The sequence below is a fragment of the Artemia sp. Qi Xiang Cuo genome, chromosome 20 (genome assembly GCF_049724085.1).
Source record: "Artemia sp. Qi Xiang Cuo chromosome 20, ASM4972408v1, whole genome shotgun sequence".
Classification (NCBI taxonomy): Eukaryota; Metazoa; Arthropoda; class Branchiopoda; order Anostraca; family Artemiidae; genus Artemia; species Artemia sp. Qi Xiang Cuo.
Window position 1 is genome coordinate 9,256,158 of NC_142813.1, and position 19,313 is coordinate 9,275,470.

Below are 19,313 nucleotides of genomic sequence, written 5' to 3' on the forward strand. Positions count from 1 at the left end.
GATAAGGGTTCATGGTAGCATGGAAGCACTTAGCGTCTTTTGATTTTACTCGCTACTTTACCGTGCATAAATTCTAAGTCCCAAAGGAGCTTACAGAGCAAAAACTCACTTTTCAACTGAAATGAAGATGTTCAGCCCCTTTTCGCTCCCGCAAGACTGAATTTGAATTTCCCTTGCTCCCTCTTCCCCTTTATTCCTAAAAAAGTACTTGACAGTTTCGACTCCATTCCCCAAACCGTCCCAAGATGTTGCGGACAAACTATTTCGATGACCTGGATGCATATAGTGTATTTCGATTTACCTTTCCCCCCTCTAAGTTATGATTCAAAATCCCTTTGACCATTCCTCCAATCCTCCTAAACATACTAACTTGATTCATTGAACCGTTAATTTTCATTCCCGGAATATTGCAGATACGGTATTTTGATAACCTGGATGTACAGTGTCTTTTAATTTAATTCAGTTTTTCCACGAGATTCCTTGAGAATTTCAACTTAATAAACTTAACCAATCCTAAGACATTGCAGATGCAGATGCACAAGCAGATGCGCCATTTTGACAACCAGGTAGAACTTAGTCTTTTGATTTATACCGCTTTCCCCCAATATTTTCCCCTCCCTCCAAACAAAATATTTGAAGTTCTCTTGCCCCCCTTCCTTTTCCCGATTGTACCTGAAAGTTTCAGTTCCATCCAGCAGCCGTTACCAAGGTATTGCGGACATGGTATTTCGATGCACTGGATACACAGTGTCTTCAAGTTATCCACTAACCCCTGTCCAATACTCCCTTACAGTTTTAACTTGATCCTTTAAGCCCTTTCTGAGATATTGTAAATAATTTGACAAATCAGGTGCGCATAGCGTCTTTTGATTTACCCAGGTAAGTGTGTCGTTCCAGATTATATTCTCCCAGAGTATAATCTTGGCACATCGCGCTATTCGTAAGAACTTACTCGCAATATAAACAATTAGGAACAACAAGAATTGGAAAACTCTCCCCTCCTACAACAAAATATTTGACCTTGTTTACCCAGAGAACAATCGCCATCCCTCAAAATTTCCAGGTAATCGAACACCCAAGATCAAACAACCTTTTCCTTTGAAAAGGCTATGTTTAAAAATGGGCAACTTGTATATTTTATGGCTCTTGCCCCAAGGGTTGTGGCCGGGTTCTGTCATCCCCAGAGCTACATTTATTGGACGTTTTGACTATTCTCAACAACAGCTATCACAAAATTTTGACCCGTATGTCTCTGGAGATTAGGGTGGGCCGGATAGCGAAAACGGTATGAAAGGGGGGCTGCTTATCCTTTAATCCCTTTTGACTCTTAGAAAGGGCATTATAACTCTAAATTTTCACTCAAATGAGCCCCCTCCGAAGATTCTACGATTAATCCTCCAATACGAAGTCGCCTAGTAGAAAAAATATACTTGGAAGCCATATCACTCTTTACATAGGTAGCAGTTTTGCACTGAATTAAATTATGGATTAATGTTATCGATACATATTATTAACTATAAGCACTAAAATTAATATATTTAATTACACGAAACCTAAGCTTTGAACAACTGGAGTATTTTCAATGGCCACATTTTGTATGAAATAACGTCTTTAAATGAATGCCTAGGCTATTATTCGCTAACTTGAAATGTATTTTTCACACCGTACAGAATGAAATATATTTTGAATTTTGATACAGAGTAATAATTGTATTTTTATTATTAAAATTAAATAAATTTTTAGAGATAAAAAAAAGTTCCTTTATGTATGCTTATTAATTGGTGTGCTGATACTAGTGATGTCGGTTTTAAAGTTTTATTTTATTCAATTTTTTTTTTCTAACCCCCCCCCCTCCCACTTGACACTTCTCCGCCATAAAGACTGACTGGTACATTATTATCAAGACAAAAAACGTTTATTTTTATTAATTTCCTCTGTGTTTTTTTTTTAAAGTTAGTCGATTCGGCAATTGAACCACTAAATTACAAATCTTCTGTAGCCAAATACTAAATTGAAAAAGAAGAGATTTAAAAATACTTTTATTAAACCATAACAACCAAAAACAGCCTCGAAATAATAGCATAAATCAAGTGAGTTTTGTCAATTCGACAAATAACCTAAGGGCTTAGTTAAAATTGAGTTTCTAACTAAGTTAACTACTTTTATTGAGATTAGCAATGAGTAAACCATGAGATGAGCTAAATGAGAAGAGGTTGATAAGCTAGAGTGGCAGATCACAGAGAAACAGAGTGACTACTTGCAAAAAATCGTGTGACTAATTTTCAAACTTTTCCACTGAATAAAAATTTGACAGAGGCGCCAACTAGGTTTTGAGAAGGCGGGGTTATTTGTCTGTCCAGGAACGAGACACAGATGTTCCTATAGGAACTAATTCACTATGTTTTTGGGTGTACACCCATTATAGTTTTATTTTGAGACTGTTCAAAAATATACCTCCACACAGTAGGGATGCAGAAAATTCCATCAACTAAAACTGGTGCGCTGGGCTTTCAATGCAATGACCTCAATTCAAGAAAATAAGGAGCGGGACAAAAAGTATTTTTCAAATCTAGAGGAGGGGGGGGGGCAATTTTTTCATCATTTCTTCGATGAAAAAAAATTCAGAGAGAATTCCAAGAAAAAGGTATCTTCAAATGCCGGGGGGGGGGGAATCTAGTGAGCGGGTGCAAGTGTAAAAGTGATAATGTGAAAATTATGAAGTCTGCGCCACAAGAACACAGTTCATTAATTTTTATAGGGAACTCAGTTCATTTATTATTATATTGCTATAGGAACATCTGCGACTTATCTCATGAGGGACTGATCAAATTAAGGCATTTTTTTTTACAACAGAATTACAAGAAAGTAACCACTCTTTTTCTCCTTGGGCACGTAGTAAGGCACACAATAAATAATAAGGCACTTGCATGATTAATAACATTCCTATAAAACAGATATCAAAGATAAAATTTGATCTAAAACCCAAAAGGTTTAGTAACTAAATTCAGAAAATATTGAAAAGAAAGGGAAGAATGCACAGAAAATATAAAAGGAAAAAGGTTATAAAGTAAAAGACGGGAGAGAGGACGACGAGAAGGAAACAATTACCAAGAAAATTGAAGTGGATCATAAATGCTTTATAGGTCCAGTGTCAGCAACAAAAATGAATAGATCTTGCAGCAACATGACAATTTTCAGAAAAAATCGAGCATGAATTTATACTTTTTTGTAAGATAAATAATTTTGCTAAAAAAAAAAAAAAAATTATCTATATGGAATTGTAGTTTTTAACTCTTATTATCGAGTTCGAATTGGCTTTCCCAGCCTCCTTGAACCTCAGCCTATGAGAAAGCATGTAGGAAAATAAAGCAACGCTTGACCAAAACATTAAAATGGAATATGGAAATATTGCAACTGAATCAAATTCAAATAAAATTAGATCAATCGAAAACACTAATCACTAAAAGCTTGGCATAGAGTCAGAACAGAAAATAAATAGACATTACAGGAATATAGCCATTCTCGGAGATAATCGTACAAGAATTTTTGTTTTTTTCGGATGCAAACTTAAGCTATAAAATGCGGAGTTATAATTATAACTCCGAATTATAACTCCGGCGTAGATTTCAGAACTTAAATATAATCATAATTAATAATTTGTACCTGTAATATTTGTATAATTTATACAATTTTATAGAATATTATGATTATAATTATAAATTAATGATGATTATTTGGTATTATTTTCCTTCCAAGACAGCAATAACACAAAATTATAAGCAATTTGTATTATAATAAGTGAAAAATGGGTCAAAATGTTAGCTACTGTTATGTATTTTAAGCATTTTAAGGGCTAAATTTATTTTCATCTATTTTTTTAGGCTGATCACAAAAAATAATTAATGATCATTAATTATATTTAAGCTAATGAACACAGCTACATCATTTAATTCAGGCTAATTATTAGTATGACAGAAATTGTCAAGCAAGTCTTCCCATCCTCTTTTAAATTTTCCCTGATTGTTGAACAATAACTATACTATCGTTGTGTCCAAAACTAAAGGGCGTATCTCACAATTTCTTAATTATAAATGGTAGAAAAAATGGGGCAATAAATTTTTTCACTGAAATCATTTTATTTTTGAAGATTTAATTAGCAAAAGTCCTTTAAAATTAGAGCGATTAGCTGAATGAAGTGGCTTCATTTTTTTCTATTTTGTTATTTATTAATAGTTATTATTATAGACTGAAAATAGATAAAAATACTTGAAATAATAAAAATACTTTTTGTTCCGGTTATTAACGGTTTACTTTACATATTATAAAATCGTTTTTACAAACGCATACAACAGGTAAAAGCTCATTTTGGAGTATCGGGTACGCCCTTTATTATTAAATATATCATTATGAAATAAATAATGCGCTGCTAACTCATTCAATCGACGAAGGATCATGATAAGACTCTTGCATGAACATTAACTCATTTTCAGAATGTGCCAGATACGCCCTTATTATGAAATAAATCTTTATGAAATGAATAAACATCAGCATGCATATCCACTGGATGAAGAATTACGAGAGGGCTGTAATAGCTCCCTTTCAGAAAATATGGCACATACGCCTTTTATTTTGAAATAAGAAAACCTCTGTAAGCGCAGCAATCGAGTAAGGCTCATGAGCTAAAGTAGCTAATTTTCAGAGAGTGGCAGATACGCCTTTAATTACAAAATAAACAATTCTGAAACGAATAAGCCTCTGCAAACGCATCCAGTGGGTGAAAAATCACGAGAGGACTGTAATAGCTCACTTACAGAAAATATGTCACATACGCCTTTTATTTTGAAATATAAAAAAACCTCTGTAAGCGCAGCAATGGAATAAGGCACGTGAGCTAAAATAGCTGATTTTCAGAAAGTGGCAGATACGCTCTTTATTACAAAATAAACAATTATGAAATGAATAACCCTCAGCAAACGCATCCAGTGCATGAAGAATTACGAGAGGACTGTAATAGCTCACTTTCAGAAAATATGGCACATACGCCTTTTATTTTGAAATAAGAAAACCTCTGTAAGCGCAGCAATCGAGTAAGGCTCATGAGCTAAAGTAGCTGATTTTCAGAGAGTGGCAGATACGCCTTTAATTACAAAATAAACAATTCTGAAACGAATAAGCCTCTGCAAACGCATCCAGTGGATGAAAAATCACGAGAGGACTGTAATAGCTCAATTACAGAAAATATGTCACATACGCCTTTTATTTAAAAAAAAACTCTGTAAGCGCAGCAATGGAATAAGGCACGTGAGCTAAAATAGCTGAATGAAGAATTTCGAGAGGACTGTAATAGCTCAATTTCAGAAAATATGGCACATACGTCTTTTATTTTGAAATAAGAAAACCTCTGTAAGCGCAGCAATCGAGTAAGGCTCGTGAGCTAAAGTAGCTGATTTTCAGAGAGTGGCAGATACGCCTTTAATTACAAAATAAACAATTCTGAAACGAATAAGCCTCTGCAAACGCATCCAGTGGATGAAAAATCACGAGAGGACTGTAATAGCTTACTTTCAGAAAATATGGAAGATACGCCCTTTCTTATGAAATAAATAAACCTCTGTAGACGCATCACTATATGAAGGCTCATGAGAGGACGATTTTATGCACAGTAACTGATTTTCAGAAAGTGGCAGATACGCCTTTTATTACAAAATAAACAATTATGAAATGAATAAGCCTCAGCAAATGCATCCAGTGGATGAAAAATCACGAGAGGACTGTAATAGCTTACTTTCAGAAAATATGTAAGATACGCCCTTTCTTATGAAATAAATAAAACTCTATAGACGTATCACTATATGAAGGTTCGTGAGAGGACGGTTTTATGCACAGTAACTGATTTTCAGAAAGTGACAGATACGCCTTTTATTACAAAATAAACAATTCTGAAATGAATAAGCCTCTGCAAACGCATCCAGTGCATGAAAAATCACGAGAGGACTGTAATAGCTTACTTTCAGAAAATATGTAAGATACGCCCTTTCTTATGAAATAAACAAACCTCTGTAGACGCATCACTATATGAAGGCTCATGAGAGGACGGTTTTATGCACAGTAACTGATTTTCAGAAAGTGGCAGATACACCCTTTATTACGAAAAAAGCATTATGAAATGAATAAGCCTCTGCAAACGCATCCCCTGGGCGAAGGCTCACGAGAGGACTATCATTACTCACTTTCAAGAAAAAAAAAATATTAGATACGTTTTTCGATTTTGGGTATGTCGATCTCCAATTGAAGCCTTAGTTTACAGGTTCACGCATAAAATAAAGATGAGAGAAAAAAGGCGAAAGGATATGAAAAAAGCTAGTTGAAATAAATAACTACGTTCTCGTTGAAACTTCAAAAACTAAATGAAAAGAAGATAGCACTTGACAAAAATACACACTTAAGAACGCGATAGAAGTACACCTTATTAAACGCATTAGATTGACTTAATATTTCAAGCTGCACCAGATATTCATGGAAATAGCGACCTAAAAAGAAAACAAACATTAAGAAACATTTTAATACCTTTTGAAATCAGCAATAACAAACTTCTGTATTCTGATTTTTCTCCATTTTTTTTTTAATTTGAATGTATCGGCGGTACCACTGCTAATGGTATTGATCTCTCTAAATTTTCCGAAAAAACGTGTCTAATTAAACTATAAACTCTGGATTTTTTTTGACACACAACCACTTACACTGACTTATTGTTTATTCTTCTTTTTCCTTGTTTCTTTGTGGTGTTTAGTATTTTGCTTGTGATTTTCAGTTTTTGATATTTTATGCTATATTTTGTTGATTAGATAGTGAAAATACTCTGTACGGGTTTAATCACTGAATAAAATCATTCATTCTAGCACTTCTAACTGTCTAACAGGAAAACAAGTTTAGTTAAGCCGTATACAATTAAAAAAGAAGCAGACGAATAAAAGAGGAATTGGTGACGAGGTACTGGGAAAGGCTCTTATTCATCTGTGTTTTTCATAAATCTCATCTGCGTATAAAAGTTGTCAGTGGTAAGGCGTTGTCCTTTCCAGTCACTTTAAAGTCTTAAGAAATAAAGTAATATGAGAATTTTTTTCTTAAAATTTTTACTTTAGTTTCAATTGAATCCCCTCCCCATGATTTACTGGTCAAATTAAAAAAAATTAAATAAAGAATAAATTTACTTAGATTAAAAAAAAACTAAGCAAAACAAATCAACTTAGTGAATATTAACTTTAACCTAGTATGGTAAGTAGCCTAGCAGCCTACAAAAAAAAATCAACTGGTAACTTTTTTCAGTGGTAAATTTGGTATTAAGAGGTAAGTTTAATGAAAAAGAAAAGAAGAAAAATGTAATTGGTGACGAAGTAAGGCAATACTCTGCAGTTTTGCCAAGGTTCAGCTTCGTATGCAAGTTTTCAGCACTGAGGGGTTATCCTTTTTAGTCAGTTTAAAGTCTTAAAAATAAATTAATGTTAAGTATTTTTTTTTTAGTTGCAATAGAATCCCCTCCCAATTATTTAATGGTCAAATTAAAAAAAAAAATCTAAACTACGACTCAATTTACTCAGATTTGAAAAAAAATCTAAGCAAAAAAACACCAAAACAACTTGGTGAATATAAATGTTAACCTAGTGTGGTAAGCAGCCTAGCAGCCTCAAAGAGAAATTATCAACTGGTAAGTTCAATGAAAAAGAAAAAGAAGCAAAATAAGGAGAATTGGTGAAGGGGTAAAGCTTCTATTCATTTATAGTTTTCTTAAGACTCAGATCCGTGTGAAAGTTTTCAGTAGTGATGCGTGATCCTTTTCAGTCAGTTTAAACTTTTAAAATTTTTTAAAAGTTTAAACTTTTAAAAGTTTAAACTTTTGAAAGTAATATACGTTTTTATTTCTTTACCTTTTCTTTTTAGTTTCAATTACGTCCCTCCCCTTGTTAAATGTATAAACAATTCTAAATAAAGACTCAATTTTCCCAGATGAAGAAATAAAACAAAGTAAATGTTAACTTTTTCCCACAATCTGGGTTAAGTTGAGTTTCAGTATAGTTTTTAGGTTTAACTTTCGAATTTCATAGAAAAACTAGGATTGAGAGTTCGATCAGCCCAGAATCCAAAAATTAACTTCAGTAGCTGCAAATTTCTCTTTCAAATTTATGTCATTAGGACATATAGGCTAGTAGAGAAGACGTTCGGATCTTAACCCAAGATTTTCATTGAAATAGTTTTTCGCTACAGGATTTAAATATCATTCAAACAGAGGAGGATGGAACGTTAAACTAAAATAGTATATCATGTTTAAATGAAATCGCGGCATATGTAAATAGAATATTACAATAACGCTTCTTTGCGTAAAAAACTCATAAAAAGCTTACCCAAGAGCAGAAAATTTAACTGTTCATTCCTTTGACGTTTTCTTTATAACAAATTTTCAGAAAAACAACTTTCTTATGAGTCAAGACGCCCTTAAGATTCAAGGAGAAAGGATATTTTTCTGACTTATCTGGAAGTTTTTCCTATTTCTTTTCTAATAAATGAGACGGAAAAAGGGTCAGAACGTAATTACGAAGCTGTCTTGCAGGAGCACAATTACAATCAAAAATGGCATAAAGGGGATGGAGTAACGAATATACAGCGAACTGTCAAATATTGACCGCAAAACTTGCTTTTGCAAACTGTAAAACAAACAGATGAACTAAAAATAGTAAAATAACGCATGTAGCAAAGAATTAAAAATTCTTTCACATTACGCCATATAAATTTTCCCATTAACTACGTTACGTTATGTAAGAGTTAAAATAGGGATAAAATCCTTTTAATAGACAGTGATAAATTTCACAAAAATACTAGATATTTCGGTCACAAATGCACTGGCCGTCACCAGTAGTTATATTAAACTAAAACAATTAAAAACAAAAAATTATATACAAAATAAAATAAAACTACATATTGTTTAATAATCTTATTCTTTCCAAAGCACAAACGGAAGCGAGTCTCTTTGACCTTTCTGGATCCGGTTCGTTAAGATTGAATAAACTAACACTTGAACAGAGGTTAATCGCATTGGGTGAAATGAACTTTACTCTATCTGATTTTGATAAATTATCGTAGATAGAGATCAAACCAAATTCACCCGTGTCTCTATTTAAAGCCATATCCTTGAATAAAATTTTCGTATTTTCAAGAGTTCCGCGAAAATTTTTCTTTAAATCCCGGCATAGAAATCAAAGAGACATTATCGAACAAAATAAAATGGTCTGGAAAATTAAAAATATGTTCCGAAAGGGCTGAAGTGAAATCTTCAGGCTTAGAATTTTGTTTTAAAGCTGATGAAATAGAGTCTTTATGTTGTAGTAATCTCATTTCCAAATTCTGGTTAGTATGTCCCACATATGAGCTTCCGCAAGTACATGGGATCTGATAGACCCCACTTTGCTTCCCCAATGAAGTTAGATCCTTCGCAGAATTTAGAAAACTATCCAAAGTATTATTACTCTTTAAAGCTACCTTTAGACCATAGTTATGTAATATTATGGAGCGACTTTCGTTCGTGACGTAGAAAGTGCCGAGTAGACTCGAGCTATACAGAGAGTTTTACGTAAAGTAAGTTTATGTTAGTTTTTGGAAAGTCAACATATTAGCAATAAAATTTCTGGACTAAATTTACCTAATTTACCTCCATTTACCTAAACTGATTTGTATCGATGTGAACAAGAATACCTCCCTACATCTACCCAAAATTCTTAGTAAAAAAATATTAAAAAACTTGTTCAACCGAACTACTCTTCATCAAAAATTTTGACTAAATGTTCAAATTTTGTCAAAAATTTTACTTACAATTCAACATTTTAATATTTAAGCGGAAAAACTGAAAAAGCGGGACGGTACCTGTCAATTTGCAATTGTTGATATAACAGCAAAGGGTAGTTGTGGGGCCGGTAGCACATATCATATCTTAGTTAGGTCTGGGGATGACTTGAAAAATAATCAGAAAAAAAAACATATTTTTTTTCAACTGAAAGTAAAGAGCAAAAGATTAAAAATTAAAAAGAACAGAAATTGTTCTATATATAGGGCTGACTACCCCAACATCAGCAGTTCACACTCTATGCTAACGTTTGACTTTTTATCCCAATCCTTTAAGAACAACTGATGAAACACAAGGGTAGTTGAACTGGAATAAGAAGCTTTTTCAAAGCACTAAGAAACTCCAGCGTAATGAGCGAACCCTTGTGTTTCCTGAAAATTTAACCCCTGTGTTTCCTCATACGAGGAAACACAAGGGTAGTTGAACTCGAATAAGAAGCTTTTTCAAAGCACTAAGAATCTTCAGCATAATGAGCGAACCCTTGTGTTTCCTCATATGAGGAAACACAAGGGTAGTTGAACTGGAAAAAGAAGCTTTTTCAAAACACTAAGAAACTTCAGCATAATGAGCGAACCCTTGTATTTCTTGAAAATTTATCCCTTGTGTTTCCTCAGACGAGGAAACACAAGGGTAGTTGAACTAGAATAAGAAGCTTTTTTCAAAGCACTAAGAAACTTCAGCGTAATGAGCGAACCCTTGTGTTTCCTGAACATTGAACCCTTGTGTTTCCCCATACGAGGAAACACAAGGGTAGTTGAACTGGAATAATAAGCTTTTTCAAAGCACAAAGAAACTTCAGCGTAATGAGCGAACCCTTGTGTTTCCGGAATATTGAACCCTTGTGTTTCCTCACACGAGAAAACACAAGGGTAGTTGAACTGGAATAAGAAGCTTTTTTCAAAGCACTAAGAAGCTTCAGCGTAATGAGCGAGGGGTTAAGGAGGGAGCAGCCCCTCTCATACGAGGACAAATTTCTGTTCGTTACAAGTTTTAATGTTGCTCCTTACTTTCAGTTGGAAAAAATAATTTTTTTTTGTTTAACTACCTACAAGAGGAGGCACCCCGCACTGAATATTTGAAGAACAGCCTTGGGAGACACTACACATCGATTTATAATAGTCTCCCGAGAAATGTTATCCCTCTAAAGCCATCTGTTGATTCCTTTAAAAGGAAGTTCAATCCACCTAACTATGGGAGGGAGACCCCGGCAAATGGTTGAACAGTGCCATATAAGACCCTAAGTTTTCAGCAATCTGACGGGATGAATTTTGTCATTAAAATTTCATTCACTTTTCAATTTGTTGCTGGTTTGAGCTTCTTTATTAGTTGCGCTTATTCATATTTGTATGTAGCTAGGTGGTCTTAGCTGAGTAGCTAGCAAGCTAGGCTTGAAATCCTTTGTCTGTGAGGCAATGGGTATGGGCAATATGGGCATGAGGCAATGGGTTCAAGCCTTGGTGTCGCCAGTTATTTGATTTGCACAGGGGTCAGCGGCGTGACTCTGTAAACTCAGCCAGAGTCGACCCAGCTATAAATGTGTACCGGAAGAAATCTGGGCAAGGTAAAAAGAAGGGCATGAGAAACCACAGGATGGCTGGTCCCCAGCCCCCATTGCACTTACTGGCTGAAGGGTTATGAAACAGAGACCAGAACCGCCGGTAAAAATTTTAAAATCCAAAGTTATATTCTTTACCTTTAACTGTTTTATCTGACCTCATTTGTAACTAATCGTATTTATTATAGCTATTGATTATTATTATTTTTTTTTGCATTAACAATTGGGTACGAAAACTGCTTAATAATATGTAAAGTAAAGATTATATATATTATTGTAACAAAACAACGTATACATAGGATATAATAACTTAAACTTTTTAACTTATCCTTATGTGTCTTTGGTATTCACTCACATGACAAGGATAAAAAAAACTAATGTGTAATCTTTCCTAAAGATTGGATTTAAAAGATTGGAAAGATTGCATTATCCTAAAGGAGGGGAAGAGATGTCTCTGCTTACCGAGATTACTAAATGCGGTGACAATTTTGCATTATCAGGTACACTGTTAAGAGATAAACAGAACACCATTATGAGATAACTCACCTAATGGAGAAAAGGGTAGCAGATGGCTAATAAATGATTGAACATAAACGAATAAATGATTGAATTAAGTGTTCAATAGAATTATGTTCAATAAAGAATTATGATCAAAAATGATTGAACATAAATGATACAGTCATGAGACGAGGGCTATTCATCAAACAACTTATACTTTGAAATAAAGAGCTAGGGAGAACTTTCCACACTTAAGAGTTTAACCCGTCAAATACTTAACCCTGTTTCACCCTCCAACAAACAAATTCGAAGTCATCCTACTTTGCAGTCATTTTCACACTCACTCGTGCTCTTGATATAGCATCTGAGATAAGAGTTTGCACTCCAGTGTTGGTAGATAGAGAGACTGCGGTGACGAAGGAAAAGGGAGACGAAGAGGGGGCATTTACAAATTTCACCGTAGTAGAATACTATAAAAGATAGGGTACCATGAAATCACCTAGAGGGGCATCCTCCTCCTAAAACAAATAAAAACACCAATAAATGAGAATAATTTATCAATAATTGACAAGTAGCGAGGTTTGATCATTCCAAATAGATATTGCATAACTGTATTGCTATTATTGCTATATTGCATAACTGTATAATACAGATATTGCATAACTGCATTGCATAACTGTATTGCTATTATTGCTATATTGCGTAACTGTATAATACAGATATTGCATAACTGTATTGCTATTATTGCTATATTGCATAACTGTATAATACAGATATTGCATAACTGCATTGCATAACTGTATTGCTATTATTGCTATATTGCGTAACTGTATAATACAGATATTGCATAACTGTATTGCTATTATTGCTATATTGCATAACTGTATAATACAGATATTGCATAACTGCATTGCATAACTGTATTGCTATTATTGCTATATTGCGTAACTGTATAATACAGATATTGCATAACTGTATTGCTATTATTGCTATATTGCATAACTGTATAATACAGATATTGTATAACTGTATTGCTATTATTGCTATATTGTATAACTGTATAATACAGATATTGCATAACTGTATTGCTATTATTGCTATATTGCATAACTGTATTGCTATTATTGCTATGTAGCATAACTGTATAATATAGATATTGCATAATTGTATTACTATTATTGCTATATTGCATAACTGTATATTACAGATATTGCATAACTGTATTGCGTAACTGTATAAACAAGAAATGGTTCCTTTAAAAAAAACAACGAAAGTTTGAAATATTAGATAAAAAGAGTTTTAAATACGACACGAGAACTAATTTAAAATATATTGGATTCCTAAGAAATAAGCCTTACTGGAAATTTTAGAACGTTGTTAACTAACTAATTGTTCTAGAAGAAATGCTGACAGCTGAATATTTTAACAAAATTATTAAATTCAGAAAAAGTTAACATAATTTTTAACTAATTAAGATTTGTAGTCAGAAGTTACATTAAATATAATTAAGGAAAAATAAATATGTGATTTTCATGGGCAATAAAAAAAAATGGGAAAATAAAAGTTTTACATTAGGTTTCAGGCTTCAAATAAGCATCAAAATCCTATAGGAAATGTAAAATACAAAATTCTTTTACAAATATTTCTAAGATAAAGAAATTTGTCAATTTTCGTTTTATTCTTTAAATTTAGGACTCAAGATCCGTCAAAGATTCCATCTAACAAACTATCGAATTGTTACCCAATTTTATGAGACACCCCCCCCCCCCCAAAAAAAAAACATTTTGGTAAATTTCTCTAACCCGGCTAACTCGGTTAGGGGATAAATTAGCTTGTCAAACTTTTTTTTTATTAAACTAATTTTTAATTTATTTTTTAAGCCAATTAGTTGTTTTTTAATAAATTTCATCAACCAAAAGTATTTTATTACTAGCCCGATTAGCAGAAACTAGCCCAACATGGCAGCAAAACAACTTCTATAAAATCTTCACAACTTTAAGCCAATACTGACGAACCCTTTCACCCCCCCCCCCCACCATCTCAAGCTAATCTTTGATTTACTTTTTTATCTCCAATTTGTTGTTTTTTACTAAATTTCATCGGCCAAAAGTATTTTACAACTAGGTCGATTAGCGGAAACTAACTCAGCATGGCAGCAAAACATCTTCTATAAAATCTTTACAACTTTAAGTCAGTACTGACGAACACGCCACCCCCAACATCTCACCTATTCCTACGTAATTTCCTTCATCTTCATTACATCTACTAATACCACGTTTGAACATTATAGATGTTGTAATGTTCCTTAAGTAAAAAGGGACAGAAACCTGGACTGAATTTCAACATAAAAAGAAATTTCACATCAAGATAAGTTGCTAAAAAGTTTCACATTAATTAGCGAAAATTTTATGAGAGACATAAAAAAGTTTGAAAAGTCAAAAAGTTTATGATTATATGATTCATAAAATCTACTAAGTAGATATAAAGCGTAAAAGCTTCAAGGATACAATTGCTATTTATTTAAAGTATAAGAAAGACAAAGAACCGTATATATTTATGGATGTAGATCTAGGACTCTCCTCTGGAATTTGCATACCATCAAGCTTCTTTTAAGGAGGGCAAAACTTTTTGAAAACTCCAAAAATCCATGCAAATAATCAGAAGAAGTTTACTGAATAATAATTTGGTGAAAACTTCAACAGTTTAGCTGTTAAGAGGGAAGGGAGGGGAAGAGATGTCTCTGCTTACCGAGATCACTAAATGCGGTGACAACTTTGCATTATCAGGTAGGCTACACTGTTATGAGATAAACAGAACACCATTATAAGATAACTCACCTAATGGGAAAAACGGTAGCAGAGGGCTAATAAATGATTGAACATAAACGAATAAATGATTGAATAAAATGTTCAATAGAATTATGTTCAATAAAGAATTATGATCAATAACAAATGATTGAACATAAATGATACAGTCATGAGACGAGGGCTAATCATGAAACAACTTGTACTTTGGAATAAAGAGCAAGGGAGAACTTTCCACAATTAGGAGTTTAACCCGTCAAATACTTAACCCTGTTCAAATACAGAGACTTATCAAAACGGTGGACCAATTTATTGACAAGAATTTTATAAATATTGCCACCCGACATTTCTATATCCGGAAAAAATCTCCCCCCTGTCTTCAAAAAAGCTGAAGTTTTTCTGTCCTCAGCAAAAACCTCCTTGGTTTTCTAGGATTTTCAGCTCTGTAAACTCTTCTTTTAAAAAAATACAAATGAGAAGCTGGCTATGCTGGGAAGTTGAATGCTCAGGTACATAGTTCGGCGATACCCCTACCCATTCCAATTTCATACCCAAAAAAAGTAGTTGAGGCTCCAGGCCAAAGAGTATGGGTAACTTATAAGAATGGGAACTGGCAGTAGTGTAAAAAAATACAAACGTCATCTGGTGTTTGGTGACCCTTGCTATTTTTTTCAGTGTAATAATAAGAATAATTAATTTATTTAGTGTAATCGATAAAATTAGGGTAGTAATAAACATCTGATCTCAGTTCCTGACAGAAAAATGATTACAGAGCTTGAAAAATGCCAACTGCCAACAAACGCTAGATGGCGTTGACAGTTTTTTTGTCGACGCTAGCGCCAGTTCCCGCTCTTATAAGTTATACATACTCTTTGCTCCAGGCTGGATAATTTCAAAAAGGGTGCATCCCAAAGCTAGTGCAGAGTTGTGATGATTGATAGTTAGATGTGACCAATCAAAGGGCAGGAGTTAATATGTTTTGTAAAACTAAGTCCTACATAACTCTGACCTAAGGACTGAACTGATTAGTGCATTCCATCTTAATAGGTCTATTTAGTTCTCTTGCCTTTTGCAGAATACATTATTTCTCCTTATCCGTCTTGCAAAAAAAAAGTCGTTCAAAAAGCATGGAAGTTGCTTTTCAGATCAGCAGCTCCCCATTACAATGCTTAACACGTGCTACGACATCTTTTAAATTATACAGCTGAGCCAGGGGTGAGCTGAGAAAAACAAACAAAAAGGCAATAAATGTCCTGTTAGGCTTGTGATATTTTGAGATTAGTTTGAGATACTTTTTTGGCAACCCACCTAATATATAATCATATATACGCCAATATCATATTTGCACCAAATATATAATCGGTTCTAGGCGAATACCCCCCCCCCCCCCCGCGGAAAATACCCCCCCGCGCTAACCATCCGCAAAAGACATAGCAACAATATATTCATTTTCAAATGGGGTCCCAATCTAGCCCATGTCCACCGCTGTCATCATACAAGCCAATTTTTTGGGTTCTATAATTGTACCCTTTTACTGTTCTTCTCTCCACCTAGTCTCTCTCCAATCATCTTCCAATAGTACCTATTCATTGGCACAGGTAAGCCCTGCAATCTGAGCAAATTTCATTTTTTCAAGTTTTGGGTCATTTGCCTGGGATTCTGGGCAACTGGGCGTCCCCAAAAATTGTCCCCAATTTTTTTCTCGCTCTAGCACTTGTTCACGGATATCTAATGCCGTGAATGGTTAGACCGTCGCTCAGGCGGTAATCATGGGGCAAACACATACCAACGACATTTTTTCATTTTCACTTGGAATCCCAATCTAGCCCATGTCCATCGCTTAGCAGTCAAGCTTCTCTCTTCAGAATAGGCGGGCAGGGGGTGCCCGTCGTCTTCTATCGCTTCCAAATAGTATCTATTCATTGCCTCAGCTCATTCCAGCATTCTGAGCAAATTTAATTTTTCACTATTTTCAATTCATAGTGACCCAATCCTATCAGGTCTGTGGATTATAATCAGGGGCTCAGTATGAAAATTTTTAATTAATTATTAGACAGAATTTGGACATTTTTTAGTGTTCAGTGTTCAGATTGGAGCGTTGGGGTCTGACTATCTGGGTTTTATTTTTTAAGGTCAGAATGCTAAGCAATGGACATGGCCTACATTGGGACCCCGTATGAAAATGAAAAAAATATTGTTGGTATGTGTATACTTTCATGGCTTCAGGCATCCCTGAACAAGTTCTAAGGCGAGAGAGTACGGTAAGACAGTGTATTTTGTCTCCAACAATCAAAGAGTCCCATTAACCTAACAGACATAAATAAAAAGTTGAAATTTGCTCAGAGTTATTTAATGGGCTGATGCACAGAATAGATACTATTGTGAAAGTGATTGGAGATGGTGGGCATCCATGAACAAGTGCTAAATTGAGATATGAATTTGGGACAATATTTGGGGGCGCCCACCCGCCCAGAGTCTCGGGCAAGTGACCGAAAAATTTGAAAGATTTGTAAAAAATTGGAATTATCTCAGAATGTGGGGCTGAGCTTAGGCAACGAATAGGTACTATTTGAAAGATAAAGATGGCTTTAAACGATTGTTTGCCTGTTATTTCCAGAAAATTAATGGTCCCATGTTAATTCTAAATTCTTGGTCAACCTTCTTGAGACCATAGGCGGGCGTGCCTTGTTTGCCTCTCATTACAGGCAATCTAAGGGTCTTATGTCAATTTTAAATTCTTGGTCAACATGCCTGAGACTCTAGGCAGGCATGCCTTTCCGAAAACTAACAAAAAAGTATGTGTCCAATAAGAGTCATGCTTACTCCCGCCATTTACCCATGCCTCAGCCATTTAAACATTTGTCTCTCAATTACTTGGACTATCCGTCTTGGCTTTTCTCTTTCTACAAGCAGCCATGTCTCCGTGGGGGGGGGAGGGGATTTTCCAGGGGGGATATTTTCCGCGAGGGGTATTTTCTGGGGGTATTTTTAGCAGGGGGTATTTTCCGAGGGGGGGGGGGTATTCACCGGGGGAGGGGGGGGGGTAAACACCAGCCACCATATAATCATTTTCCTCATCCTTAATTCTGTTATTTTATAGTGAAAAACTACAAACTGCAATATACCTGATATGCAATTCGAATTCTAATGTGAATTTTGTAATTTCAAGCTTACAATAAATGAAATACGAGATATATACATTCAGCTATCTGAATAATAATACTCATATAACAACAACAATAACAACACCACCACCAACAACAACAACAGCAACAACAACATCATATACAAACCACAAAAAGGAGAATTCGGGCAGCGTAGACATTCTTTTGTTTAAAAAACTGTTTTTTTTTCTGTTTTTTTTTTCTGTTTTTTTTTTCTGTTTTTTGGTAAACTGTTTTTTTTTTCTTTGAAAAACGAGAATAAAAAAAAGGAGAAATTGGGTAGCATCTATTTTGCTCAGTGCGAACTACATTGCTAACACGACAAAATATATAGCTGCAACTAAGAAAAAAAAACGGTTGTAACAACATTTGGGGAGCTTTTGAGTTTTATTGAGTTTTTGCACATTGAGTTTTTGCACAACACGAACAAACATCCAAATAGGGACAAGTAATATCAAATAAGAAGAAAATTCAAGTGACGAATCTTTACCTTTTTTTGTGATGATAAAGCTTAGTAGTTTTGGTTGAGTCTCTTCATCTCCGAGGACCTTCCCCCAAGTTCAAGACGTTCTCGGTCCCTAAGGACTTGGTAAAAGCTCACAACCACCAACCAAAAATGAATCATAAAAGCTGAAACGTAAAAAACATACATATATAGAGTTTGGAATCAAACAAAAAGATTTAAAGAGCTTTATGGAACAAGTCGAACTGTCAAGTCGACAGTTCGAGTTGTCAAGTCGACAGTTTCAAGTCGAGTTTGGAATCAAACAAAAAGATTTAAAGAGCTTTATGGAACAAGTCGAACTGTTCTATTTAAAAGAATTTGAACTAAGTGCATACTTGCGTGCTTACAATACCATGCTTACCATATCAACGTTTTTTTCCATAAACATTACGATATAAACGTTTAAGAATTTTTTGTTACAATTATATATATATAATATATAAACGTTAAAGAATCAACTAAATCTATTTCTGAAACAAAACCCTTCATCTCACTTTCAAACAATCTAAAATTATTGACCAAATACGATATATCTTGTTATTACCAGACAAGTAAGCACGTCAATCCAAGCCCGTGCCCCCCCCCCCCCGAAAAAAATGGGAATCTTTTCTATGATTTCTGAAGTTTTTCACCTCTCCCCTCAAGAAAATTCAAGGTATGTGTCTTGGAGCTTAATCAAAATGAGTCTAAACATAAAAAAGAAATAGAAAAGATAAAATATAGATAAAATATAGAAACTATTAAACATATAATATAGAAGAGATGGCTATGAACCGAAAGAGAAAGTTGTGAACTTTGTCCAATGTTTACATATAGTATTGGTTATTGGGAAGTATACAGATTTTTTCAGGGGGTATTTTTTCTGGTAGTCAGGGGGAGGGGATAGTCGAAGGTT

At 34.3% G+C, this 19,313-nt stretch overlaps 1 protein-coding gene across 2 annotated transcripts in view; it reads right to left on the reverse strand.

Annotated features, from left to right (window-relative positions):
- Window positions 1–2,022: 2,022 nt before the first annotated feature.
- LOC148939851 (uncharacterized) overlaps window positions 2,023–19,313 on the reverse strand; it is a 112,963-nt gene continuing 95,672 nt past the window's right edge. For both annotated transcript variants that reach the window (XM_089105761.1, XM_089105762.1), the window contains exons 6-7: window positions 18,404–18,543; window positions 2,023–6,530 (exon numbers count right to left, since the gene is read on the reverse strand). In XM_089105761.1, the coding sequence (XP_088961887.1) occupies window positions 18,425–18,543 (119 nt within the window). In that variant the 3' untranslated portion in view covers window positions 2,023–6,530; window positions 18,404–18,424. The remainder of the gene's footprint in view (window positions 6,531–18,403; window positions 18,544–19,313) is intronic.